The 27,056-nt window shown below is 43.7% G+C and overlaps 2 protein-coding genes across 3 annotated transcripts; both read left to right on the forward strand.

The window, feature by feature from the left end:
• Positions 1-20: 20 nt before the first annotated feature.
• On the forward strand, positions 21-15,476 carry prss16 (serine protease 16). Of its 2 annotated transcripts, none has more exons than XM_041876779.2 (9): positions 21-375; positions 522-712; positions 1,653-1,885; positions 3,317-3,452; positions 10,783-10,897; positions 11,929-12,136; positions 14,508-14,598; positions 14,752-14,954; positions 15,072-15,476. In XM_041876779.2, exons 1-9 carry the CDS (start codon positions 169-171, stop codon positions 15,152-15,154), a joined length of 1,467 nt encoding a protein of 488 aa, XP_041732713.1. In that variant the 5' UTR covers positions 21-168; the 3' UTR covers positions 15,155-15,476. The 2 variants fall into 2 exon arrangements, with proteins under 2 accessions (XP_041732713.1, XP_041732712.1); XM_041876778.2 differs by having other exon boundaries at positions 15,098-15,476.
• Positions 15,477-17,963: 2,487 nt separating this feature from the next.
• Positions 17,964-24,624, forward strand: LOC121566883 (glia-derived nexin-like). Its single transcript, XM_041876781.1, has 9 exons — positions 17,964-18,289; positions 20,089-20,384; positions 20,782-21,009; positions 21,253-21,450; positions 22,432-22,630; positions 23,039-23,133; positions 23,519-23,605; positions 23,748-23,831; positions 24,078-24,624. Exons 2-9 carry the CDS (start codon positions 20,117-20,119, stop codon positions 24,113-24,115), a joined length of 1,197 nt encoding a protein of 398 aa, XP_041732715.1. The 5' UTR covers positions 17,964-18,289; positions 20,089-20,116; the 3' UTR covers positions 24,116-24,624.
• The last annotated feature ends 2,432 nt before the right edge of the window (positions 24,625-27,056 follow it).

The following is a 27,056-nucleotide window of genomic DNA, read 5'->3' on the forward strand; positions in this document are numbered from 1 at the left end:
CCCACGACGATAGATGGCAGCACTTAGTCTATCCAATGTTGACACTTACACGAAGAAGAAAAAGCTTTCACACGATCACGTAAACAAATATCACGTGCATTTCTATTTCCAAAAGAGTACTTTCAACTTTTCTAGGATCTTTCCTGTTAGTTTTTCCAGTCCGTCAACATGGCTTTTCAAGCGCTCATAGTTTTTACTTTTGCATGTCTGTGTATCTGTTGTGACGGATTTTTAAAAGGTAACAGAAAATTCATAGAAATAGACACATCTTCTAATGATGTGCAGGAGGGAAAAGGCAAACCTGTCTTTCAGGAGCAATGGATTACCCAAAAACTGGACCACTTCAACGGTGCAGACAGTCGAGTGTGGAATCAAGTAAGTTCTGACATTTCATTATATTCTTATTCGCACTGCAGTATATGGAGAGGTAAGTTACCTGTGAGTTTTTCTGTGTACTGTCTAGGCGTGATCAAGTGTGTTAGTTCATGCATAACACAACATAACGTTTATTACATTGCCAGAAATTCGTCTTAACTGAGACGTACTACAGAGCTGGAGGACCGGTGTTTTTGATGATCGGCGGAGAGGGTCCAATCAACTCCGGATGGATAGCCATGAACCCTAGGTCGGCCTGGCTTACCTATGCCAAGAAGCTCGGCGCCCTCTGTCTTATGGTAGAGCACCGTTTCTACGGCGACAGTCGTCCCATGGCGTAAGTAAAAAAATATATGTATATATATATATATATTGGTTGGTGTTATGCAATGGTGGAAAAATACCCAATTGTCATACTTGAGTAAAAGTTAAGTTAAGATACCTTAATAGAAAATGACTCAAGTAAAAGTGAACGTCACCCAGTAAAATACTACTTGAGGAAAAGTCTAAAAGTATTTGGTTTTAAATATACTTAAGTATCAAAAGTTAATTTAATTGCAAAAATATAGTTAAGTATCAATGTAAAAGTACAAGTATAAATCATTTCAAATTGCTTATATTAAGCAAACCAGACGGCACAATGTTTTTATTTTATTTATTTTATTTACGGATTGCCAGGGGCACACTACAACATAATTTAGAAACTAAGCATTTGTGTTTAGTGAGTCCTCCAGATCAGAGGCAGTAGGGATGACCAGGGATGTTCTCTTGATAAGTGCGTGAATTTGACAATTTTCCTGTCCTGCTAAGTATTCATTTTCTTTAGGAATGTAGTGAAGTAAAAGTTGTCAAAAATATAAATAGTAAAGTAAAGTACAAATACCCCAAAAGACTACTTAAGTAGTACTTGAAAGTATTTTTACTTAAGTACTTTACACCACTGGTTTTATGTATGTTTAGATTTGTCTAGTAATTTTCAATGCGCTTGTATCACAATATTACGGTGGCTGTTCTTCATCAAATAACCTCTAGGTGACAGAGTTCCATTGAAAGGCGAGCCCCCTGTCCAGCAGTGTCCTGTGCTCTCTCAATATGAACCTCATTTGACTGATGGATGTCTGTTATTATTTCTATTTGGCTAATTCAGAGAATCTAGTGGGATTGATTGACGTGTCGTTCATGCAGAGTATAGAAATAGTAAACCAGGTGTTGAGTGAGGCTCTCAAACTGGCTTCCTCCTGACTTGATTAGCCCCTTGTCTGTCTTGTCCCTCACAGTGACCTGAGCACAGAGAATCTGCGGTTCCTCAGCAGTCAACAAGCTCTGGCCGACCTGGCTCACTTCCGCACTGTCATCGCTAAACAACGGGGCTTGACCAACAGCAAGTGGGTGGCATTCGGCGGGTCATACCCGGGCGCGCTGGCAGCCTGGTCCCGACTCAAGTACCCCCACCTGATTCATGCTGCCGTGGCAAGCAGCGCGCCTCTCCACGCCACAGTCAACTTCTCAGGTAATAATAACACACACAGTAATCCTCCTTTCTCTCAGTGATCTGTCATTTTTCGCTCAAATTTTACCTCTACTCAGGCTTGTCCAAGTCCCCATCTCTCTTTCTCTCCATGACCAGTGTGTCACTCTGCCTGGGGGAATTTCAGGGTGTTACAGGATACCTGGAGGAGGGTGTCCCTTAACCATTTTAACATTTGTCTGAAATAAACTTAAGCAAATCACTCAATAAACAGCTGAGAGGCATAACAAAAGGTTGAGCCTGGATTCGACTCGCCGTTTACCTCCCAGCGAGTATTCAGGAGATCTCAATGTTCTGAATGTTTCACCTTGCTGAATATAGACCCCAGGCAGTTCCTTGTTATGGAATAATGAACTGGAAATAGTCATGCACTGACTATGAGTCTGTCAATATCAGTGGAGGCTGCTGAGGGAAGGACAGCTCATAGTAATGGCTGGAATGGAGTCAATGGAATGAATGGGATCAACCACATGGAAACCATATGTTTGATTCCATTCCATCCATTATTATGAGCCGTCCTCCCCTCAGCAGCCTCCACTGGTCACTATGTATATTTGAGTTGAGGATAATGGCCAGTGTTATATACCCTGGAGGGCAGATAGAGGAATAGGTGAGGATGGGGAAGATTGAAGGGTCCTCTCTAGGTTGCTGTCTTTGGCTTTCTCTTCTTTTCTCTCTTCTCTTGTCTCTCACTGGTTTCTTGAGGAAGACTACAAGGGTGTCACCAAGGCAACGGTGCCTTGGAACATGGAAACTATAACAACACACACTGACCCCTTTTGATGAGACTGGGAACATTTAGAGATCAACCAACACACACAAACACAGAAGCTCAGTTGGGAATACTGCATTGATGTCAAATACCGTCATATTTCTCCCAGTCCACGCAAGTTTCTATTTCCCAACAATTAGCAGGTCATTGTAGTTTAGTGAGTGTTTTTACCCATAAGTGCTTTCTCTTGCTTGTCTGAACAAGGCTCACATTTTCCACTGTAAAGATCATCATGTTTAGAAAGTCATAAACATTGAAATAATACGGTTATTATTGTGGTAACCACACATGGAGCTGGCCTGTGTCCGTACTGAGACGGAGACACTTCAACAATATGTTTGAAAATTCTTATAACTCTTAACACTGTATGATATTCTAAATAAGGTTCAGGTTATTTGAACAGTACTCCTACACACTGTTTAAGTATGACATTGGGAGGCACTTAGAGACTGGAGGCGGAAAGTGTTCTATAAATACAATCAACTCATGATATATTATGACATGCCTTACTGGCTCTGTGTTAGAACAGTTACCATGTCTTTATATTGTCTCAACATGTTATTTGCTCTGTTTAAATAGTGTTGGTTCATAGTGACTTGTATTTGAACTGTGAGTTGTCTCTCTTGCTGCGTTTTGCCCAGAGTACCTGGAGGTGGTGTGGCGGGCCCTGGCAGCAGAGAACCCAGAGTGCCCCCTGCTGGTAAAGAAGGCTTTTGACACCTTGCAGGAGCGCATCAAAGACCCTAACAACTATGACAACATCACCAAAGACTTCAAGTACTACACCTTTTCTCCTCCCTCCCTCCCTCCCTCCCTCCGCCTCTCACAATATAGCCCACAAGCAGATACACTCCCTCATTCAGTCATTCTCATCTACTGGTATAGTAGAGAATAGTTACAGTAAGAAGAATAACTACATAGTAGAGTATGATGAATACCACAGAACAGGTGTGTGGTGTGGCTGAGGACAAACAGTGTGTTATTAAATTGGGGTCAAGTGCCAGGAAATTATCTAGTCACTCTAGCTCCTCTCCTAACTGTCCTGTCCTAAGAGTGTGTGTGTGTTGAGGGTGCTGGTCTGAGATGGGTCTGGTTTCAGCTCACCTCTCTTGGCCTTCAAGGTCTGCACTGGCAGCTTGAGATATCGGAATGTCGGGCACGCTCTGGAATCCGTCGGAATGCCATGGCATCCACTCCTGTCTCTATGGTCGTGTCTACACTTGACACTTACAGTGCCTTGCAAAAGTATTCATCCCCCTTGGCATTTTTCCTATTTTGTTGCATTATAACCTGTAATTTATTATAATGGCCATACAAAATAGTCCAAATTGGTGAAGTGAAATTAAAAAAATAACTTGTTAATAAAAATAATACGAAATAAATAATGGAAAAGTGGTGCGTGCATATGTATTCACCCCCTTTCCTATGAAGCCCCTAAATAAGATCTGGTGCAACCAATTACCTTCAGAAGTCACATAATTAGTTAAATAAAGTCCACCTGTGTGCAATCTAAGTGTCACATGATCTGTCACATGATCTCAGTATATATACACCTGTTCTGAAAGGCCCCAGAGTCTGCAACATCACTAAGCAAGGGGCACCACCAAGCAAGCGGCACCATGAAGACCAAGGAGCTCTCCAAACAGGTCAGGGACAAAGTTGCAGAGAAGTACAGATCAGGGTTGGGTTATAAAAATATATCCATTATTAAAAAATGGAAAGAATATGGCACCACAACAAACATGCCAAGAGAGGGCTGCCCACCAAAACTCACGGACCAGGCAAGGAGGGCATTAATCAGAGAGGCAACAAAGACACCAAAGATAACCCTGAAGGAGCTGCAAAGCTCCACAGCGGAGATTGGAGTATCTGTCCATAGGACCACTTTAAGCCATACACTCCACAGAGCTGGGCTTTATGGAAGACTAGTCAGAAAAAGCCATTGCTTAAAGAAAAAAATAAGCAAACACATTCGGTGTTCGCCAAAAGGCATGTGGGAGACTCCCCAAACATATGGAAGAATGTACTCTGGTCAGATGAGACTAAAATTGTTAGAATATCATACATGCTTCACTGTGGGGAACACCTTCCCCACAGTGAAGCATGGTGGTGGCAGCATCATGCTGTGGGGATGTTTTTCATCGGCAGGGACTGGGAAACTAGTCAGAATTGAAGGAATGATGGATGGCGCTAAATACAGGGAAATTCTTGAGGGAAACCTGTTTCAGTCTTCCAGAGATTTGAGACTGGGACGGAGGTTCACCTTCCAGCAGGACAATGACCCTAAGCATACTGCTAAAGCAACACTTGAGTGGTTTAAGGGGAAACATTTAAATGTCTTGGAATGGCCTAGTCAAAGCCCAGACCTCAATCCAATTGAGAATCTGTGGTATAACTTAAAGATTGCTGTACACCAGCAGAACCCATCCAACTTGAAGGAGCTGGAGCAGTTTTGCCATGAAGAGTGGGCAAAAGTATTGACTTTGGGGGGGTGAATAGTTACAAACGCTCAAGTTTTCTGTTTTTTTGTCTTATTTCTTGTTTGTTTCACAAAAAAATATATTTTGCATCTTCAAAGTGGTAGGCATGTTGTGTAAATCAAATGATACAAACCCCCAAAAAATCAATTTTAATTCCAGGTTGTAAGGCAACAAAATAGGAAAAATGCCAAGGGGGGTGAATACTTTCGCAAGCCACTGTACATGCGACTTCTGCTATCAGAATACAAAGAAGGGTCTAGAGGGACAAAAGTCGCTTTGTGGTCTGATTGTGTTCGGATCTGGCTGACCACTTCAGGAGGTGGTCAGGGATGCATTGTGTGCGGATTTCTCCTCCGTCTGGACGCAATCAGGCAACCAAAAGCGCAAACAGTGGGCGACGTCATCAGCACTCCTCCCACAAGTATCCAGAAAGCTTGTGTTTTGGGACCTAGAGGCACCTTTTCATTATAACGTTGGAGGAAATGTGTTCCTAGTGTGTGAGGAATGTGTTTGCTGGCCTCAAATGCTAGACAGCTATAATGTTTGGCTATAGTTATGCTAACCAATATGCAATTCCTTTAGCATTGCTTGCTAGCTTGCTGGCTAGCTACAGAGGTTAGCTGGCTAGTTAGCTACAGTAGTTAGCTACTGCCACCAGCTGTTGTGTTATTATCATATTTTGCCTATTCCAGCGTTTGTAGAATGCATACAGGCATTTGAATATAGCGCTAGAAAATGGAATCTGGACACACTGTGGACATGGTAGACACATTTAAATGTAGGTGTAAATGCATGACTCGTTCGGAATTCCATGATCAGAACTCTATGATCAGAATACTAAAGCTGCATGAACTGTCAAGTCTAGACACGGCCTTAGAGTCTCTCTGAAAGGCATTGGTGCTCCAGGCGGACAAAGGAATCACTCTCCACCTCTTAACCTTCCCTCTCCCTTTTATCCTTCCCTTTCCCTCTTATCCTTCCCTCTCCCTCTTAACCTTTCCCTCTCCCTCTGATCCTTCCCTCTCCCTCATATCCTTCCCTCTTAACCTTTCCCTCTCCCTCTTATCCTTCCCTCTTATCTTTCCCTCTTAACCTTTCCCTCTCCCTCTTATCCTTCCCTCTTATCTTTCCCTCTCCCTCTTAACCTTTCCCTCTCCCTCTTATCCTTCCCTCTCCCTCTTAACCTTTCCCTCTCCCTCTTATCCTTCCCTCTCCCTCTTAACCTTTCCCTCTCCCTCTTATTCTTCCCTCTCCCTCTTAACCTTTACCTCTCCCTCTTATCCTTCCCTCTCCTTCTTAACCTTTCCCTCTCCCTCCTATCCTTCCCTCTCCCTCTTAACCTTTCCCTCTCCCTCTTAACCTTTCCCTCTCCCTCTTAACCTTTCCCTCTCCCTCTTAACCTTTCCCTCTCCTTCTTAACCTTTCCCTCTCCCTCTTAACCTTTCCCTTTCCCTCTCCCTCTTAACCTTTCCCTCTCCCTCTTAACCTTTCCCTCTCCTTCTTAACCTTTCCCTCTCCCTCTTAACCTTTCCCTTTCCCTCTCCCTCTTAACCTTTCCCTCTCCCTCTTATTCTTCCCTCTCCCTCTTAACCTTTCCCTCTCCCTCTTAACCTTTCCCTCTCCTTCTTAACCTTTCCCTCTCCCTCTTAACCTTTCCCTCTCCCTCTTAACCTTTCCCTCTCCCTCTTAACCTTTCCCTCTCCCTCTTATTCTTCCCTCTCCCTCTTAACCTTTCCCTCTCCTTCTTAACCTTTCCCTCTCCCTCTTAACCTTTCCCTCTCCCCCTTAACCTTTCCCTCTCCCTCCTATCCTTCCCTCTCCCTCTTAACCTTTCCCTCTCCCTCTTAACCTTTCCCTCTCCCTCTTATCCTTCCCTTCCCTCTCCCTCTTAACCTTTCCCTCTCCCTCTTAACCTTTCCCTCTCCCTAGCCGGTAACCTCTTAACCTTTATCTCTATTGTATCATTTATTGGTGTGTTTGTAGACTTGACAGTGAAAGGGTTTTAATCAAGTGTTTATGTGGCTATGAGTTTGCGTGTGTGTATGCCTTGGTCACATTGGTCTTTGGCTTTATGGGCAGTCTCTTATTACTGCATGTTCTCTGTGTGCTTGTTCCAGGTTGTCATAGTGACTGTATGGTCATTTTATATGGTGAATGGTGGGCTGAGACTGCTTTATTAGTCTGGCTACTGCTACTGATGTCAGACTGACACCCACAGACACACAGACCATGTATTTGTCTGGGCAGCCGCCTGACCACACTGTACAAGTGTGCGCACACACACCCAACACACACACACAAATGTACACACATATAGTCTGCCCGGTTTTCTAACCACCAGATACCTCTGCGAGACAGTGTCGGCATCACAGTTCTGTCCTGAGGTCGCTCTGTCACGGGTCACTTCCAAAGTCAACATGTGACCTCAACTAGAGGGTGGGACTGGGCCTGTTGTGGGGGGTGACTAATGACAACACAAACAACAACAACCCTCTGTGATGTGTACAACAGTACCTCACACTAGGGCTTTTGGATGACGGTAATTTGCCAGCCAAATGACTGCGGTCACCGTAATAACTGTTCGATTAGCAAAAAAACACACATTACCTCACATTTTCTCCTCTGCTCCTGAGTCCTGAGTCCTGAAATAGAATGAATAGAATGGTCGTCCCCATTCAAGTCAATGATGGCATAATGGGTGGACCGGAGGCCATTGCAGGAAGTAAAGGCAGGAAGTGTACCCATCAATATGTGCTGTGATTTGTTGATTAAACTTAACTGACATTACAAAAATGACATTCCATTGCATGGGCCACATCGGTTAACATAATTTGAATGAACATTCTACATTACCATATAAATTATTACATCACAATACCAGGCAGCCATTGCGAGTGTACCCATGAGTTTACCAGTCAAACTTCCAGGGTTAGAGGTTCCAAGCCTATTCTATTCATTCTATTTCTGGGTGTGTTCGTAAATTCAATCTGGAGTGCCAGAGTGCGCTCAGAGTGCGCTCTGGGCGTTCGTAAATTCAGAGCGTTTCGCTCTCTGAGTGTTCAGAGCGCACACTGGACGCTCTGGCTGAGGAGTAGGTTTGATCCGAGCATTCTGACCTCACAACGGTAGTCAAGCACCCAAGCTAACGTTGGCTAGCTTGCTAGCTACTTCCAGACACAAATTAGAGAACACCTCACTCTGACCATTTTACTCACCCTAGCAGAGCTGGTTAAACTGTTTTCATGTTATCCAGATCGTTAGGGATTGTAACTGTGCTGCTGGCAAGAATTTAATTACGTTTTTTGCCGAGGTTTACTGACACCAGCCATATTCAACAGGTGTTGAGCGTTCGTAAATGTATCAGTTATTCTGCGCTCTGGCACACTCGGACAGGAGTTCTCTGAAATCGGAGTAGATAGCCAGAGTGAATTTACAAACGCACCCTCTATGTGTGCTGCTGCTGCAGGGAGGGGGGTGTTGCCTAGGCAACCAAAGACTTGTTTGCTGCAACACCTTCCTTGTTTCAGAAAGGAGCAACAAAGTTTAATCGCATTGTTAAGAGTCCATGTTACAGCAGAAACGGACTCAACCACACGAATGCCCGGCTGTCCCGTGTTCAGTCAGCTGTTCGTTTATTTTTTATTTTTTACGGTTATTTTATTTTCACGCCGGTCTTCATCCATAAACGTTGGTTATACAGTAATTGTGCCAGCCCTACCCCACGCTACCCCCTGGGCCGCCCCACCTCAACCCAATCACTGTCACCATGACAAACAACTTCATTATCCCCTGGTTACAGTTGGTGTGTAATATCCTGGTAATATCCTGCTGACAGGCTATGTCGAAAAAATACAGGCTAAGACAACAAAATAATTCCATGCGGAGCGTTCGAAAATAAACACATTCATTGAACCAGCGCCGTGGTTGATTCTACAGGATTATGATTGAAAAGTTAACCAGCGTTTGGGAAATCAAGTAATAAAATTGTCTGTAGATAATTAGAAAAACGTTTAAATGAATAGAATGACAGTAAAACTGTTTATGCTATGTGTTTGCTGAGTAGTTAGCTGAAATTCAATACGATTGTGTTCATTTTACACTTTGATGGCGAACTTCTTTACTGCTACCACTCACTCCGTCATTTTCGCTCCGGCGCTGAGTCCAATTAATTTGTTTATTTTCGAACGCTTCTACATGGAATTATTACGTTGTCTTAACCTTTTATCTTCAACCTAGCTGACAGGATGGGTCAAGTGTTTCCTTCTGTCAGTCTGTTGCAACATAGCACTCATATCAATGGCGTGCATTCGGTACCACCAAATATGGAATCTGCTTACACTTCCAGGTAGTTTTATGTTTTATGTTTGTGTGCCTTTGGAAAGTATTCAGACCCCTTGACTTTTTCCACATTTTGTTACGTTACAGCTTTATTCTAAAATTGATTAAATAAATAAAGATCCTCAGCATTCTACACACAATACCCCATAATGACAAAGCAAAAACAGTTTAAAAAAAAATTGTAGCATGTGTATTCAAACTTCAAAACAGAAATAACTTATTTACATAAGTATTCAGACCCTTTGCTATGAGACTCGAAATTGAACTCAGGTGCATCCTGTTTCCATTGATCATCCTTGAGATGTTTCTACAACTTGATTGGAGTCCACCTGTGGTAAATTCAGTTGATTGGACATGATTTGGAAAGGCACACACCTGTCTATATAAGGTCCCACAGTTGACAGTGCATGTCAGAGCAAAAACCAAACCCTGAGGTCGAAGGAATTTGTAGAGCTCCGAGACAGGATTGTGTCAAGGCACAGATCTGGGGAAGAGTACCCAAAAATGTCTGCAGCATTGAAGGTCCCCAAGAACACAGTGGCCTCCATCATTCTTAAGTGGAAGAAGTTTGGAACCACCAAGGCTCTTCCTAGAGCTGGCTGCCCGGCCAAACTGAGCAATCGGGGGAGAAGGGCCTTGGTCAGGGAGGTGACCAAGAACCCGATGGTCACTCTGACAGAGCTCCAGAGTTCCTCTGTGGAAATGGGAGAATCTTCCAGAAGGACAACCATCTCTGCAGCACTCCACCAATCAGGCCTTTATGGTAGAGTGGCCAGACGGAAGCCACTTCTCAGTAAAAGGCACTTGACATCATACATTTCTGGAGAGACCTGAAAATAGCTGTGCAGCAACGCTCCCCATCCAACCTGACAGAGCTTGAGAGGATCTGCAGAGAAGAATGGGAGAAACTCCCCAAATACAGGTGTGCCAAGCTTGTAGCGTCATACCCAAGAAGACTCAATGCTGTAATCGCTGCCAAAGGTGCTTCAACAAAGTACTGAGTAAAGGGTCTGAATACTAATGTAAATGTGATATTTCAGTTTTTTATTTGCTAAAAAACAATGTAATCAATTTTAGAATAAGGCTGTAACGTAACAAAATGTGGAAAAAGTCAAGGGGTCTGAATACTTTCCGAAGGCACTGTATACAGAGGACTAGTTCCATGAATGTCTATACTGTCATCAGCAGTGGCCCTCGGTCACAGCTCTCTCTCTCTCTCTCTCTCACTCACTCACTCACTCACTCACTCACTCACTCACTCACTCACTCACTCACTCTCTGTCTCTCAGTTTATGTTCAAAACTGCAGATCCAGTCAGAGAAGGACCGGGCATACATCCTAGATGCCCTGGCAGAGAACATCATGAACACAGTCCAATACAACAATGACAATATAGAATTTGAGGTAAGAGAGGTTTGTGGACAGTATATCATTTCAGAGTATAAGGTGCCTGGTTGACCTAGGAGAGGAACCATTTTGAGTCAGGATTGGGGTAGTTTGGGGGTGAAATGGGGTTGGGGAAGAAGGGGCAGGTAGCTCAAAGCTGAAGCCCAAGGGAGGAAATAAAACCGCCATTGTTCCAATGCGAGAGGCCCAGGGTTGTGGCCAAGAGAAGAGGCTCTCCTGGTGGTTCTCTGGGCTTTCATGCACCTCTATCCGAACCCGTGACCGCTCTCATAACCAAGTAATGTCTGTCTTTCCCTCAGGAAGGGAGGCCAGGGAGGGGGGTCCGAGCTTAAAGATGGGCTATCTGACCATTTTCCAAGAGGTCTGTTGTGGTCACCATGGCGATTCTCTCTGTGGCCTGTTGCCGGTGGAGATGTGAGTCCAATTACCAATAAGCTGATGTGGAAAAAGGCACAAAAGAGCCTTTGGATTCAGACAGGCTCCAGTTTCCTGGCCTCAGAGCTGAGAGCTGCTTTAAAAGGAGTGTTGTATGAACGCCACAGAACAACACACTAATAGAGTGATTGGTTGGATCCAGCGCCCAGGGGGATGGATAGGGGCTGGGGGTTCAGGTACCACTGAGGAACTTGTATAGGGAGTAAAGCAGATAGAGGGGTGTAATCTAAACAGATAATCTAATAACCCTGCATGTGTGGCTCATAAAATAGGAAGGAATTTATGTAATCTTATCTTATGAAACAACGTTTATAAGGTTCTTATTTTCCTATGTATTAACTTAATCCAAATATAGACAAGTCTTCTTGTGATGGTCACAGGTGAGGTTAATTTATACAGCTCTGTGTAGAACCCAGTTGTAGTAAATATGCAACTAACTAAAGATCTCACGTGTACCTTAGCTGCTTAGCATACTTAGAAATGTATAGCTCTGTATGATACCAGTGAAGTAGATACACAGCGGTAGTCAATGAGAATCTACAGACTTCCACCCACAGTTGTAGTGAGTAACCATTATGTTTGTGTCATTGCAGAGTGCGTTGGACACGAACTGCACCATTAAGACTGTGTGTGGTGTGATGTCCGATGCCTCTCTGGGAGACCCCTACTACCGCTTCGCTGCTTTTGTTCGCCTCAGAACCAGGACCTACCTTCTTAAGCCCTGTTTTAAAGACCTCACCTACAACGCCAACCTTCAGGACCTCAGGAACACATCCTATAGCGGACCCCACGGTGGGGGAGGTGAGGGGGTAGAGGGGCAAAGGTCCACATGGCGGGGGAGGTGAGGGGGGAGAGGGGCAAAGGACCCCACACCGGAGGAGGTGAGGGGCAAAGGACCCCATGGCGGGGGAGGTGAAGGGGGAGAGGGGCAAAGGACCCCAAGGCGGGGAGGTGAAGGGGGAGAGGGGCAAAGGACCCCATGGCGGGGGAGGTGAAGGGGGAGAGGGGCAAAGGACCCCAAGGCGGGGGAGGTGAAGGGGGAGAGGGGCAAAGGACCCCATGGCGGGGGAGGTGAGAGGGGCAAAGGATCCCATAGTGGGGGAGGTGAAGTTGGAGTGGTGGTTGGGGGAGAAGGGGTGTGGAGAGATGAGGGGGAAGGGGTAGAGCCACTCTCTGGGGATGTATGTCAATGTCCTCAATAAAACCAACTCTGTACAATGCCAAGGGACAGAAGAAGCCAAACCTGCTTCATCAGCAGTTAACACCCTGAGGAACACTGAGGCCGTCACTCAATACTGGTCCAGGGGACCCTTATCCATAAGGCTTTTATTTGCATTGCTATTTGCACAATTATTTGCTTTGCTAAATTTGAATGGTGATCACTATACACACCATTTGAATCGACTACCTCTTGCTATATCTTTTGTCATGAAAAATAAGAGATAAAAATGAACAAATGAAGAGTATAAGTGATGGCTTGTAACTAGAGCATCTTCGGCTCCTTTTGCCTCTGCATCGTGCAAAGTGTGTTTTATAGACTTTTAAAAGTGTTATTCAGCATTAAAGAAAGATCCCTCCTTGTTATACTGCTCAACGGTATGGTTGTGTGTGTACATGTGTGTGTTTGTTTGTGTGCATGTGTGTGCGTGCATTTGGAAAGGCAGTGCTAAGACAGGCATTTTACACATCTTCCTTTTAGTTTTACAGTGGAAAGTGTTGTCTCTCTATATCCTCTGATCCAGAACTTTGGTTAGAGCCCTGTCATAGGTTGTGTTCGGTTAGTAATAATGTTCAACCAATTTCCATGTTGTGCTCTGGCCTTTGGCTGTGGTTCCCAGGGCTAGTTTCCTTGACTGGGAGGGCTTATTGGTTTAGTGGGGATCACTGGGACAGGAAGGGGGCTTTTAAAGAGCCACCCGGAGCGTCTGTAAACCGTCCACTCCTCCCTTTCTCTCTCCCTCTCTTCCTGGTGACTTCACTCCCTTTCTCTTTCCTTTCTTTGTCTTTGCTCAAAGGCACAAGACAGTGCATTTGAACAGTAAATCGTTTTTCCCATAAAATTATTTTTGACTGATTGTCGACCTAACCTGTGTCATTCAAGTCTTGTGGTATTACTATGTAATTTAAGCAATGAATAGGGGGAGAAGGGCCTTGGTCAGGGAGGTGACCAAGAACCCGATGGTCACTCTGACAGAGCTCTAGGGTTCCTCTGTGGAGATGGGAGAAACTTCCAGAAGGACAACCATCTCTGCAGCACTCCTCCAATCAGGCCTTTATGGTAGAGTGGCCAGACGGAAGCCACTCCTCAATAAAAGGCACATGACAGCCCGACTTGGAGTTTGCCAAAAGGCACCTAAAGACTCTCAGACCATGAGAAACAAGATTCTCTGGTCTGATGAAACCAAGATTGAAGTCTTTGGCCTGAATGCCAAGCGTCACGTCTGGTGGAAACCTGGCACCATCCCTACGGTGAAGCATGGTGGTGGCAGCATCATGCTGTCGGGATGGTTTGCAGCGGCAGGGACTGGGAGACTAGTCAGGATCGAGGCAAAGATGAACGGAGCAAAGTACAGAGAGATCCTTAATGAAAACCTGCTCCAGAGCGCTCAGGACCTCAGACTGGGGCAAAGGTTCACCTTCCAACAGGACAATGACCCTAAGCACACAACCAAGACAACACAGGAGTGGCTTCAGGACAAGTCTCTGAATGTCCTTGAGTGGCCCAGCCAGAGCCCGGACTTGAACCTGATCGAACTTCTCTGGAGAGACCTGAAAATAGCTGTGCAGCAACGCTCCCCATCCAACCTGATAGAGCTTGAGAGGATCTGCAGAGAAGAATGGGAGAAACTCCCCAAATACTTGTAGCATCATACCCAAGAAGACTTGAGGCTGTAATCGCTGCCAAAGGTGCTTCAACAAAGTACTGAGTAAAGGGTCTGAATACTTACGGAAATTTGATATTTCCGGGGTTTTTTTCTTTTCTAAATTAGCAACAATTTCTAAAAACCTGTAATTGCTTTGTCATTATGTGGTATTGTGTGTAGATTGATGAGGGAAAATAACAATTTAATTGATTTTAGAATAAGGCTGTAACCTAACAAAATGTGGAAAAAGTCAAGGCGCTGTATGCATGTGTGAATGTGTCCATGTATGTATCCATCTGTGTATCCAGGGAGACAGTGGACGTACCAGACCTGCACTGAGTTTGGCTACTTCCAGACCACTGATTCTCCTAACCAGCCCTTCGGTGGCTTTGGCCTCCAGTGAGTACTTATTTAATGCTGACAAGTATTCTCCTCCAGGTGTGTGTGTACTAGTGAAGGGATGTCTCTCTGTGGTATGACTGGATCAATGGGCCTCTCTCCTCTTTCATCCCCCTCTCCCTCCTCTCTTTCCATCCCTTCCCTCTCTGGCAGGTACCATGTGGAACAGTGTCAGGACAATTTCAACATCAGCGCTAAGACACTCTACGCTGGAATAGACCAGACCAATGAGAACTACGGCAGCTACAACATCCGTGCCACCAGAATAGTCTTCCCCAACGGTTCCATCGACCCCTGGCATGCCCTGGGCATCACCTCTAGCATCTCAGATGACCTCCCTGCCATCTTCATAAAGGGTGAGGGCTCAACGTTGGTCCTTCTATCCTTCAACTGATGTCTATGGTGTCTTGTGACAGTCTATGGTGTCTTGTAACAGAGAATCTGTTATCTATCTATCTATCTCCCTCACTCAGTCACTCACTCACTCACTCTGATCCAGGAACAGCCCACTGTGCCAACATGTACCCTGCCAGAGCTGAGGACCTCCCCCAGCTGACCCTGGCTCGGGAACACATTTTCCAGCTCCTACAGAAGTGGCTGAAGGAGAAGTGATAGACAGCCACAGTGGCCAATCAGGCTGAAGGAGAGGTGATGGCCAGCAAGGATGGCCAATCAGGCTGAAGGATAAGGATTTATGTTTGTTTGGAGAAAGAAAATGACCACAGTTGTACAATAGTGATTGTGCTATAAGAATGGAAGGAATGTTGATTATATCAATGTAATGTTGTCCCCTTGTACATGACAAATACAACTTTTAAAATAAAACAACTGTGAAAGATTAATCTTATTTCAAAATAAAAAGTGTATTCCCAATATTACTGAATTGTTTTTTTCCAGACAGTCAGTGCACTTCACAATGTCTGACTGTCTTCTCTTGTGAAATATCGTCAGGAAAATGCATAAATGATGCTCTCTCTCTTGGCACTATGACAGTAGGAGAACCATGATTATGTCCTACAAAAAGACCAGAAGATGACGTGTCAAACACAAACAACATTATGGAAATACAGTCACTCTACGACAGAGGGGCTGTGTTACAGTATATCATCCAGGCCATATTTGCCCTGGTCAAGAATGTATGGGGAGATCTAGTACTTAAGAGCTTGAGATTCAGTGATACTGCAAAATCCCTCTGCAGGATCCTGCATGATCCTAACACAGCTGTGTGGCCTCACTCTCTCACACATATACACACACACACACACACACACACACACACTGGCCCTCCACTATGTTTCTTTTCACAACAATCCCATCTCTATATCCCAGCAGGGCCACTACTCCCTCAGTCCCCTGGATTCAACCCCACTGCCCATAGCAACACAGGGGGTGGGATGCGAACTCAATCATCTGGAGCCTAATCTGAAACACCTGGGGCCTCATAAACTGTGCATATGTACAAAATATACCCCAAAATGTGTGTGGACAACTTTTATTTTTTGAATCTAAAATAATAGGAATATTGTTCCTATTTTTTGTATTTTCATGACCATTACAGACCGTGATGGGTTCCTATTCCCGAAGTAGCCATACAACCATGTGCAGCTCTCTTTTATTTAAACCTAGTCTAGGAAATAGAAAGGCTATATATATTTCAAGTTTTGAAATCCCATAGGCTGCGCAGTTTATAATATATAGTCAAATGTAACAGGTGAATCGTTTATATTTTACATTGAAGTAGGCCTATGTATGCTACTGTAACTAGGCTACCCTATTCCCACTGGGCACACACTGGTTAAATCAATGTTGTTTCCACATCATTTCAATTTTATTAAGTTGAACCAATGTGGAATAGACGTTGATTGATGACTGTACCCAGTGGGTGTAATTGCATTTTCTTTACAATGTTTCAGAATTCGCGGGCAGTCCATCATATTTAGGATGGGGGAAAAGTTGATGCAAAACATTGTTGAATTCAAACGTTCTGCTGACAGGTCCACAACAATTTACCAATGTTTTCTCCTATAGAACACAGTCCTTTTACAGATACAGCATAAATTACCTCTAAAGATTAAAACATCCTGCCAACAAAGTGGTAGCTTATGTAAAATATTTGAAAGTTTGAGTAGTCTACAGTATTGCTGTGCGATAAGAGCGGGACATCATTGCCTAGTTCATCTCAGCGCCTATACCAAGGCAGGACATAGAAACCTAATAATCTATTGATAAACTAATTATTGAACAACAATTCATATTTTGCATAGCAGTGTGGGCTGTAGCGTTTATCCGACTTTTAAATAGTTTTGAATATACAATCAATCTTGCAGAATTCATGGACAGGTACTCACTATATACTGTAGGCAGAATGCTTGTTTAGTTTGAAAAAGTAACTACAAAATATCAAAACATTCTGCCCACACCTCTACAGAAATGTGGTGAAAATAGCCATTGCTCTTTCTTTAAGAAACTGCTGTGGCCTAATTCCAATAGTTTTAAAATTATACAGCAAATAAAGAGCGTTATTGGCACCATAAAAGTTGAATGGAAATCAAGGCGGGGTTTTAATGCACACTGCCTCTTGATTACATGTACCTTCACTCTTATTAAACTCCTGTAACTCAACACGCCATACATCCACTAACTCTTAAATAATCATGTATTTTTAGTATGGCAGAGGCGGCAGGTAGCTTAGTGGTTAAGAGCGTTGTGCCAGTAACCGAAAGGTCGCTGGTTGTAATCCCCGAGACGACTATATGACAAATCTGTCGATGTGCCCTTGAGCAAGGCACTTAACCCTAATTGCTCCTGTAAGTCGCTCTGGATAAGAGCGTCTGCTAAATGACTAAAATTAAATAAAAAAATTAAAAAGGGGCTGGGCACACAGGTAAACAGAAGCACCAGGTGGTCCTTCTGTCCTGACAACAGTTTTTATTTTACCTTTATTTAACTAGGCAAGTCAGTTAAGAACATATTCTTATTTACAATGACGGCCTACAGTTATCTGGGGGACACACACAGGGGCCACTGTGGGCAATTGACTTACAATACAAGCTGTCTTCCAATGTCTCCATAGTGAGTGTGGGAGAGGTGGAGTTTGAGTAGGCTATTTATAACTTTATGTTACAAACACATTCTCTTCTGGGTATGACATGTAATTGCTGGGTGAGCCACACCCTTGTGTGCATTAATAAAAATGAGTAAAAGCAATTAAGCAAATGTTTAAAAGAGGACACCCAACACCTATCACATGCAAAAAGCTAAATGAAATACATGAACCATTTTGAATCCCAAATGGTAGGCTAGCAGTTATAAAACAGTTATTTTTAACCGTGAAATAACAAGGAGTATTCTATGGCGCGCTCATGTTCGTTGTCACTTCCTGTTGACAGTAGCCTACTAAACACTTGCAAGTTGTCACTTTATGCGTTGTTTTTTCTTCTCTCAACAACCGTTCTCCGATTCGAGTTTGACTGTCGGAAGGGCGGAGTTCAACTCACCAAAACCCTCCATATTATAATCTGAGTGTCAGACAGCACCTTTACCTTTGGGACAAACATCGACAGAGACCTTGTGCCTGGCTGTTCACTCTGCTCATAACTCGAGAGAGGCTGGTATCGTATATTGTGTTACCAACCGGAACGGTTGTATGCTCAAATAACGTTTTTGGACCGTTTACATTCAAACTATTCAGGTAAAGATCTGTTATCTCCACAGGGAGACGCGATATACACTTAAAAAATGAATGTAGTATATGGCAATGTTACCATGTGTCAGGCTAGCCTACGTCGTATGTTCTTTGTAGAGTTAGAGAGATAAGTGATGTGAAGCAACATTTTTGCCAACCAGGATGGACGAATATTCAACTTCAAGTGCAACGCTTCAAAGTGGATCTATTCTAATTAGCTACTTTGTAAACAATGATCATCAATGGTCAACACCTGGGTCATATTCTCATTTGTCTCGACTTCACGGTTAAACGTCATGTACTGTTAACAGAGCCTACCACATTTCCATAACTGAAATGCAGAATTATACTGGTGTTTATTTTTTTGTTTCATCCATGGATAGTGTATCTCAAAGTAGATGTCAAGGTGATTTTATGTATGCGCACAAGACTGTAAGTCGCTTTGGATAAAATCTTCTGCTAAATGGCTTATTATTATTATTATATATTATATACGCGCACCTCTACATTTAGTAGGCTGCTTGTCAACTAATTTCTTTATTCACATTTTCAGACTGGCATCCTTCACTTTTGTAACCAATTTTTATGAATAGGCTACAGTAGGGCAGGCTTTAGCCTACATTTTCCAAGCCAACACACACACACACAGCTCTGAAGGAGCTCTGTTTACAGTCTGTCTGTACATGTCTGAACTGGAGTTAGTTTAATTAACTTGTGGGGGAGACTCAGGAGAGGCAGGGGTGGGTTGTCACCACCCTTAAATACATGGGCTGCAGGAGGCTATGACTGAGCACTATGACTGAGTGTTGTTGATAGTTCCTGGTCAAGCTTGGGCTTGGTGTTGAGTGGCGCAGCGGTCTAAGGCACTGCATCTCAGTGCTTGAGGCGTCACTACAGACCCCCTGGTTCGATTCCAGGCTGTATCACAACCGGCCGTGATTTGGAGTCCCATAGGGCGGTGCACAATTTGCCCAGCGTCGTCCGGGTTTGGCCAGTGTAGGCCGTCATTGTAAATAAGAATTTGTTCTTAACTGACTTGCCTAGTTAATAAAGGTTAAATAAAAAATCTTGTTCTGTAACTCAGTCAGTAGCCTACTGTTCCCAGGCCTTTTGCTTTTACTAACAGTTTCACAACAAAGTAACTGTTATGAGGATTAAACATCCCAAGGAATGTCAGAGAATTCCAATGATTGGCTTGATAACTAAATTGATATAGGCCATATGTAGAGACAAACTCCTTACTTATATTATTTAATATTTTTTATAATATAAGTCACCCACCCCATCGGTTTCTCAATCTGTACTGAGACAATGGTTGTCTGGGTTTTATTGCAAGCTGTTGCATAATTGAATTCATAAAGCCAGTATTTCCACAGGAAGGAGGCTAGAGCTGATGTAGTCTTCTAAAAATTGTTGTAAGACTTAATATGAACTATAGAAAGACTGGCAATGAGGTGCCAATAACAATATAAGTAGTGAACTACTTGGTGCTGGTTTTGGGCTGACAGTATCCATTAGTCATGTTTAGACAGCATGACTAACACTTCAGAGGGGTTGGGTTAAATGCGGAAGACACATTTCAGTTGAATGCATTCAGTTGTACAACTGACTAGGTATCCCTCTTTCACTTGACAATGGCGATACTAAGGCCAGTACCATAGGGGCACAGGACCTTTCAGCTCCTGTCAAAACCATAAGGAACAAGAACATGCAAGACTGCTCTCTCTGTTTGGATTGTGGTGAACCACGGTGTGTCATAACCCTACGTGCAAATGACTTCCATGACTCTCTCTCCCCTCTTCTAGGTGTGTGAGTCAGTGAGTGAGAACTGAGATGGGCCTCTCATTACTTTGCCTGTGTGTGCTGGTGACCCTGTGTGGCCACCGGGGGGTGCTCTCCCAGACCCCCTCCACCCCCTCCTATGGCGAACGGGGCTCCGACCTGGGGCTCCAGGTGTTCCAGCAGGTGGCCCGCTCCAGACCCCAGGAGAACGTGGTGCTCTCCCCCCACGGTGTGGCCTCCATCCTGGGCATGCTGCTGCCAGGCGCCCATGGAGAGACCCGCAGGCAGCTCTTCACAGCACTCCGCTACAAGAAGAATGGTAAAACTCCCTCAATACTAGTCCTTTCATAGCCTCATCCAGTGTCTCTCATTAAAGGGATACTGCGAGATTCTGCCAATTAAGCCACTTTTCTTCTTACCCAGAGTCAGATGAACTTGTGGATACCATTTGTATGTCTCTTCTTGCAATATGAAGGAAGCTAGAGGTAGTTTCGTGAGCCAATGCTAACTAGTATTAGCACAATGACTGGAAGTCTACAGGTACGCTAGCGAATGCTACTGTACCTGTAGACTTCTAGTCATTGCGCTACCCAGAGTAACAACGTGATGATGGCTTGAACGACATGACTTCCAGTCATACTTCTACCCTGAGGAACGACAATGTTTTCAGAAAATCCCAAAATGTCTCATTGAAATTCCCCAACTCTTCTTTCCAGGCCCTTATAAGATGTTGAGGAAGCTCCACAAGACGCTGACAGCCAAGTCCAACCAGGACATTGTGACTATCGCCAACGCTATGTTCTCCCAGCAGGGCTTCCTTATGGAGGAGGCCTTCATGTCCTCCAACAGGGCCAACTTCCAGTGTGAGAGCCGGACCTTGGACTTCACTGACACCCAGGTGGCTGCAGCCACCATCAACAACTGGGTCAACAACCAGACCAAAGGTGAGACTCCAACTGGAGGCAAGCTTACTGTAGAACAGTCAATTAAAACATGACCATAGATCTCTAATGGTATGTAATTAGGCTACATTCATGTAGCACCAGACTTTATTTCACTAGGTTTTGTGGTGATTTTACATTCAAATGGGGGCAACTAACTTGTCCTATTCAATTCATTAAGGTTTATTTTGGTCAGTGTGTCATTGGTGTTGGAATGATACATTTTTCTGACTGCTTAATTTACAGGCCACATACCCACTCTGGTCAAGGCAGACATGTTGGACGGAGCTCTGACCCGCCTGGTGGCCATCAACGCCATCTACTTTAAAGGCCTGTGGAAGTCCCGCTTCCAGCCGGAGAACACCAAGATGAGAACCTTCAACGCGGGAGACGGCAATGCATACAAAGTCCCCATGATGTCCCAGCTGTCGGTCTTCAACATTGGTGAGTTCTGCTCTGAGACACCACTCTGAACCCTTCTGACCTGCTCACTGGGATAATATTCTGACCTGTGTGTGAAATGATATACTGTACTAGTCTGCTCTAGTTAGACCACATAATTCTATCTTGGCTGTAGTTTAGCCTGTTAAGTGACATGGATAGAGTTTGCCATGTAGGCCTAAGAGTAGTCGAGTGGGGTATTTATCAATGCCTTACAGTTTCAGGACAGAATAGCTACTCTGGACCGTCTGGGATTATTTCCCTGACGTGCCTAGTTTATTTCTGATAATAAATTGTGAAAGCCTCTTGAATACAATTACTGGAATTAAACATTGCTCTTGGGAGTTATATTTTCATCCTCCATTTACAGAGAAAATACTACAGAACATCACATTTGGCAAGCGTACTTCTCAGTCATGACAGGTTAAATCACTTTTCTGTGGGTTGATATTTGAGTATAATGGGAACCATATTGTTGCTTTATGACTACATGTGGAGTTCAGCTTTGATTACTTGTTTTATGGCTGTTTTACTGCATGATTGTATATGGTCCTGTCTATGAATGCTTGTGTTGTTGGATTGGTATCACTGGTTTTGGCGTCTTTGTCTAGCGGACCACCCCACCACAGATTGTCCTGGGAACCAACAAACGCCAAACTAGACTAAACTCTTTAACATACAACTGTAGCTCAGTTGGTAGAGCATGGTGCTTGCAACGCCAGGGTTGTGGGTTCGATTCCCTCTGGGGGCCAGTATGAAAAATGTATGCACTCACTAACTGTTAGTCGCTCTGGATAAGAGCGTCTGCTAAAATGACTAAAATGTAAATATTCATATTACTATAGGGGAGAGAGAGTATTTATTCACAAGATAAATATCCTCATATACTGTAGGTGTTGAATAATTTCAGATGGACCATGAATACAGTAACACTTCTTAGCCTACGGTATGGATACTCCTCACCCCTGACCCCTTATCTCCTAGGTCTGGCCAGCACACCCAAGGGGCTGAATTATAAGGTCATTGAGCTACCGTATCACGGCAACAGCATAAGCATGCTGATCGCCCTGCCATCGGAGGAGGACACGCCCCTAGGTGATGTCATCGCTCACATCAGCACAGCCACGGTACAGAGCTGGTCCAAGCTGCTGCACCAGAGGAAGGTCCGCCTGCTGCTGCCCAAGTAAGACCCGAACACAACAACCCACTCACTGGTTCAAAAACCCTTACCCAGGATCCTGTTCAGGAGGATGCAATGTTCTGAACTCATTGCAGGTAAAAATATATTGTATAGAGCTGACGTTATTGCCCACTACATGAGAGAAGTGTGTCTGTAATGTTGCACCCCAATGACCAAGTAACTTCCAAGTATTGTTGCAGGGACAGGTCAAAGACAAGACACACCCACTCCTGGCTCTTATAGCCAGGAAGCACTTCCTATCAGCAAATAACACACCCGCTAACACTCATCATATGTCACACTGAAATGACTAACTTCTAGGTACAACATTGTGCTATTTGTTATGTGTATTAAAAGTCTTCACTAATTGGTGAAGGAAATGGTCATTACATCATTGGCCTGTATGTGTAGGTTTACTGCTGAAGCCGAAGTGGACCTGCAAGCCTCCCTCTCAGCCCTGGGGATAACGGACATCTTTGAGGGCAAAGCCGACTTCCGACACCTCAGTGAGTGGCACTGGGATCATAAATCAAACATCGCATAGAACTGTAATGTATTCTTTCTGACTATGTATCAACCAACCATTGGTCTCAGTTTGGCTTGACACAACAATGACTGGAGCTAATATATGAAAACATCGTTGACTGTTTACTGCAATGAGAGCTCCAAATAGCCATGATTCATGTCTAGCTGTCCGGTGTGAAGTGGTGATGAAGCATAAGATGTTATTTTCCTCTAACGACTTCGGCAGGCTTTCTTTTATATAATATTATGGACCAGAATAAACGTGTGCATAATTGGGTTGTCCTCTAGTGCCACCAAGTGGAACATTGTTTTTATCAATGGAACTTTACAGCACTTGAATATTTTGTCATCTAACTTTTCCCTCAGGTACAGAACCTGTGTATGTATCTAAAGCGCTACAGAAAGCCAAGATCGAGGTCAATGAGGATGGAACCAAAGCAGCTGCTGCCACGAGTGCGTGTTTGTTGGTTTAGTCATTTTGTGTCTGTTTGTATTGCATTGAGTTGTGCATCTGTGTGGATATTTTCTCTGAATATTAGAGAAGATAAGGCAGGTTGAAGACATGTTTTGATTTGTATTTCTCATTTTCCTCCAGCTGCCATCTTAATGGCCAGGTCTTCTCCACCTTGGGTCATCGTAGACCGACCCTTCCTCTTCCTCATCCGGCACAACCCAACAGGTACAGCATGCTGTCTGTCTGGCTCTCATTTTTCTATAACTTTTAGAATGTACTCTAATGGTTTTAAAGGACTGACATCCTCTTTGGCAAAGATCACTAGTTGTTGAACTAGCTGTTGTATAATTGACATGACATACATCGGGAAGCAGGTCAGGTCATATTCTGTCTTTTTTTTTCTTATTGACATGCATGCTATGTTAATTTCCTTCTATTTGCTGTAGAATGACTTGTTTCCTTGGTCCTCAGGTACGATCCTCTTCATGGGCCAGGTCAATCAGCCTTGAGTCTTTCCTGCCTGCAGATATCCCTTTCACTGGAATGTGCCTTCTGAGCTTCAGAATAATACATTAATATACACAGCACACACTTCCTTGCTCACATGCAAACACACCCATACAACACACAAACACAATTCACACTCATACTCACTTGTATTTTTGCCATCTGGAGATTTGTGTACAATATGGACAATGATGCTATTTGTTTTAAATGTTTGCATTTTATTTGACTTTTTCTATGGTCCATAATATAGTGTTCTGCCAATGAGACATTTCTGTAGTGTTTTAAATTATCTTTTGCATACTTTCTAGAGTACTTGCTAACTTTTTTATATGACCCTGAATGTCAAACATGTATATTATATGGGGTACATTTCAGTTTGAATTAATGTTATTGGTGGTTTTACATGTTCAATTCCAGATTGGAAAGTTACACTCCAAGTCACTGAATTAATTTAGCCACTCAAACCCATGTTTTGATATGTCAATCATTTGCATTAAACTCTGTTTGAGTACTCCTGTACTTTGTATAGTTTTTTTTTCATATGGACTGTAACAATTACCATTGAGGTGGATGAGTTGGTATTTGAAAAACTGAAAATATTGAGGGGTGTGCCTAAATAAACATCCTTTCTGTTTTATCAATCAAATATACAAAAACATTCTATAAAGTAAATTCATATAAAGTTCTAGCTATATGTAAAGGATACCTTCTATTATGGAAACGTACCTTTGGATGTGCAAGTTGACTGGGGGAGATTCTCATTTGGGAAAAGCAGTCTTCTCCTCGACTCCTCTCTCCTCCGTGACCTGGAAACCACTCAAGTTGTTGAGTGGTCGAGGAGAGTGTAATTGAGTTAGTAGGCGAATGGAGGAGTGTCCTCGCCTCCTCTCACCGACGAAGCACGTGAGGTAAAGTTTTGCGAGCATGGAGAGGCTAGAGATAGGCAGACGAGTAAATTGGGCTAAGGAATAGAAGGTGGGTATTGAAGAAAGGCCATCCATGTGTTCTGCAAGCAGCACAGCGGATGAAGGCATGGCATGAGCGTAGTGACCGGATAGACGTGGTTATGGACAGCGAGGAAGAAGGAGAAGAACCGAGTGCAGTGGGAAGATGTGTGTTGAAGTACAACATTTATTCTGCTGTATGATGGCTCAGAAATTGAACCTGACGAGAGTGAGAATGAATTACCTGTGGTGGCAGGTGTGGTGAAAACCTCCAAGTCCGAGCCTCACCCCGATTGTCATGCAAAGAATGATTCAGGCACAGTGGAAGTGACATTTTTGGAGAAAGTGGATACCTGCCTTTTGGCTGATCCATATGTAGTCTCAGGCTGGGTAGAAAATAAGTTGGGTACTGTTAAATCGGTGAAGGTAGCTCAAAGTGGACATGAGATGATGTTCTGTGTTTCTTCCGTCCATAGGAAGCGGGCACGTTGCTTCACGCGCCTAGGGACAAGACCTGTGTCTTGCTTTGCTATCCGGAGCAGGGCGCCTTTGAAAGGAGTGATTACTGGGGTGGAGTTTAGTGTTGATGTGGAGCAAGTGATTTTTTTTTTCTCTGTGACGCCTGCCGTTTGGTGCGATGCAGGCCGGTGGTGAGCGTGGGGGAACTGAGAAGACACTGTCTGTCCTTTTGAGTTTTGAAGCAGAGTCTTTACCTGATGAAGTCAGTTAACCTGTGAAAGCTTTTGTGCCGAACCCACTAAGGTGTTTCAGATGCCAAGCTTATGGTCATGTTGCAGCAGTGTGTAGAGGGAGATTCCAAGATGTGAGAAGTGTGCAGGAGGTCATGGGACAAAGGATTGTGTAGTATCAGAGGAAAACACTTTGTGTCAATTGTGGGGGTGCCCATGTTGCTAGGGATCAGAAGTGTCCGGTGCGAGAGAGATAGGTTGAGATTGCCAGGGTCAGAGTATAACAAGGTGTTATGCTGAGGCAGTGAAGAGAGAAGAGGATGATGAGTCAAGGGTGAGCAGTAGGCCTAGGCCAATACAGTGATACAAATGTGTGCTTCAGTAAGGTTGGCTTCTTAGCATTCATTGCCATGGTTATCAACTGTACCGCAGAAATGGAATGTAAATCACAGAAAATAGATGTTGTGGTGGCAGTTGCAGAGAAGTACTTGGGTGTACGAGGTTTTACTGCAGAAGAGTTACAAGGTGTGTTGAACAAAAGAGTCCCGTCCTCCCAAGCCGTCGGCCTGCTGTAGGATCAGTTAGGGTCAAAGTAGTGGCATGTGGTGGTTTTTAAAAAGAAACATAATGAAATATAGGTGTAGGGTTAGTTGGTGGTATGAAATAATGGTATATAGGTGTGGGGTTAGTTGGTGGTACAAAATAGTGGTATATAGGTGTAGGGTTAGTTGGTGGTACGAAATAGTGGTATATAGGTGTTGGGTTAGTTGGTGGTAAGAAATAGTGGTATATAGGTGTAGGGTTATTTGGTGGTACAAAATAGTGGTATATAGGTGTAGGGTTAGTTGGTGGTACGAAATAGTGGTATATAGGTGTAGGGTTAGTTGGTGGTACGAAATAGTTGTATATACAGTGGGGAGAACAAGTATTTGATACACTGCCGATTTTGCAGGTTTTCCTACTTACAAAGCATGTAGAGGTCTGTAATTTTTATCATAGGTACACTTCAACTGTGAGAGACGGAATCTAAAACAAAAATCCAAAAAATCACATTGTATGATTTTTAAGTAATTAAAATCTAAAACAAAAATCCAGAAAATCACATTGTATGATTTTTAAGTAATTAATTTGCATTTTATTGCATGACATAAGTATTTGATACATCAGAAAAGCAGAACTTAATATTTGGTACAGAAACCTTTGTTTGCAATTACAGAGATCATACGTTTCCTGTAGGTCTTGACCAGGTTTGCACACACTGCAGCAGGGATTTTGGCCCACTCCTCCATACAGACCTTCTCCAGATCCTT

This window comes from Coregonus clupeaformis, chromosome 5 (genome assembly GCF_020615455.1).
Source record: "Coregonus clupeaformis isolate EN_2021a chromosome 5, ASM2061545v1, whole genome shotgun sequence".
Classification (NCBI taxonomy): domain Eukaryota; kingdom Metazoa; phylum Chordata; class Actinopteri; order Salmoniformes; family Salmonidae; genus Coregonus; species Coregonus clupeaformis.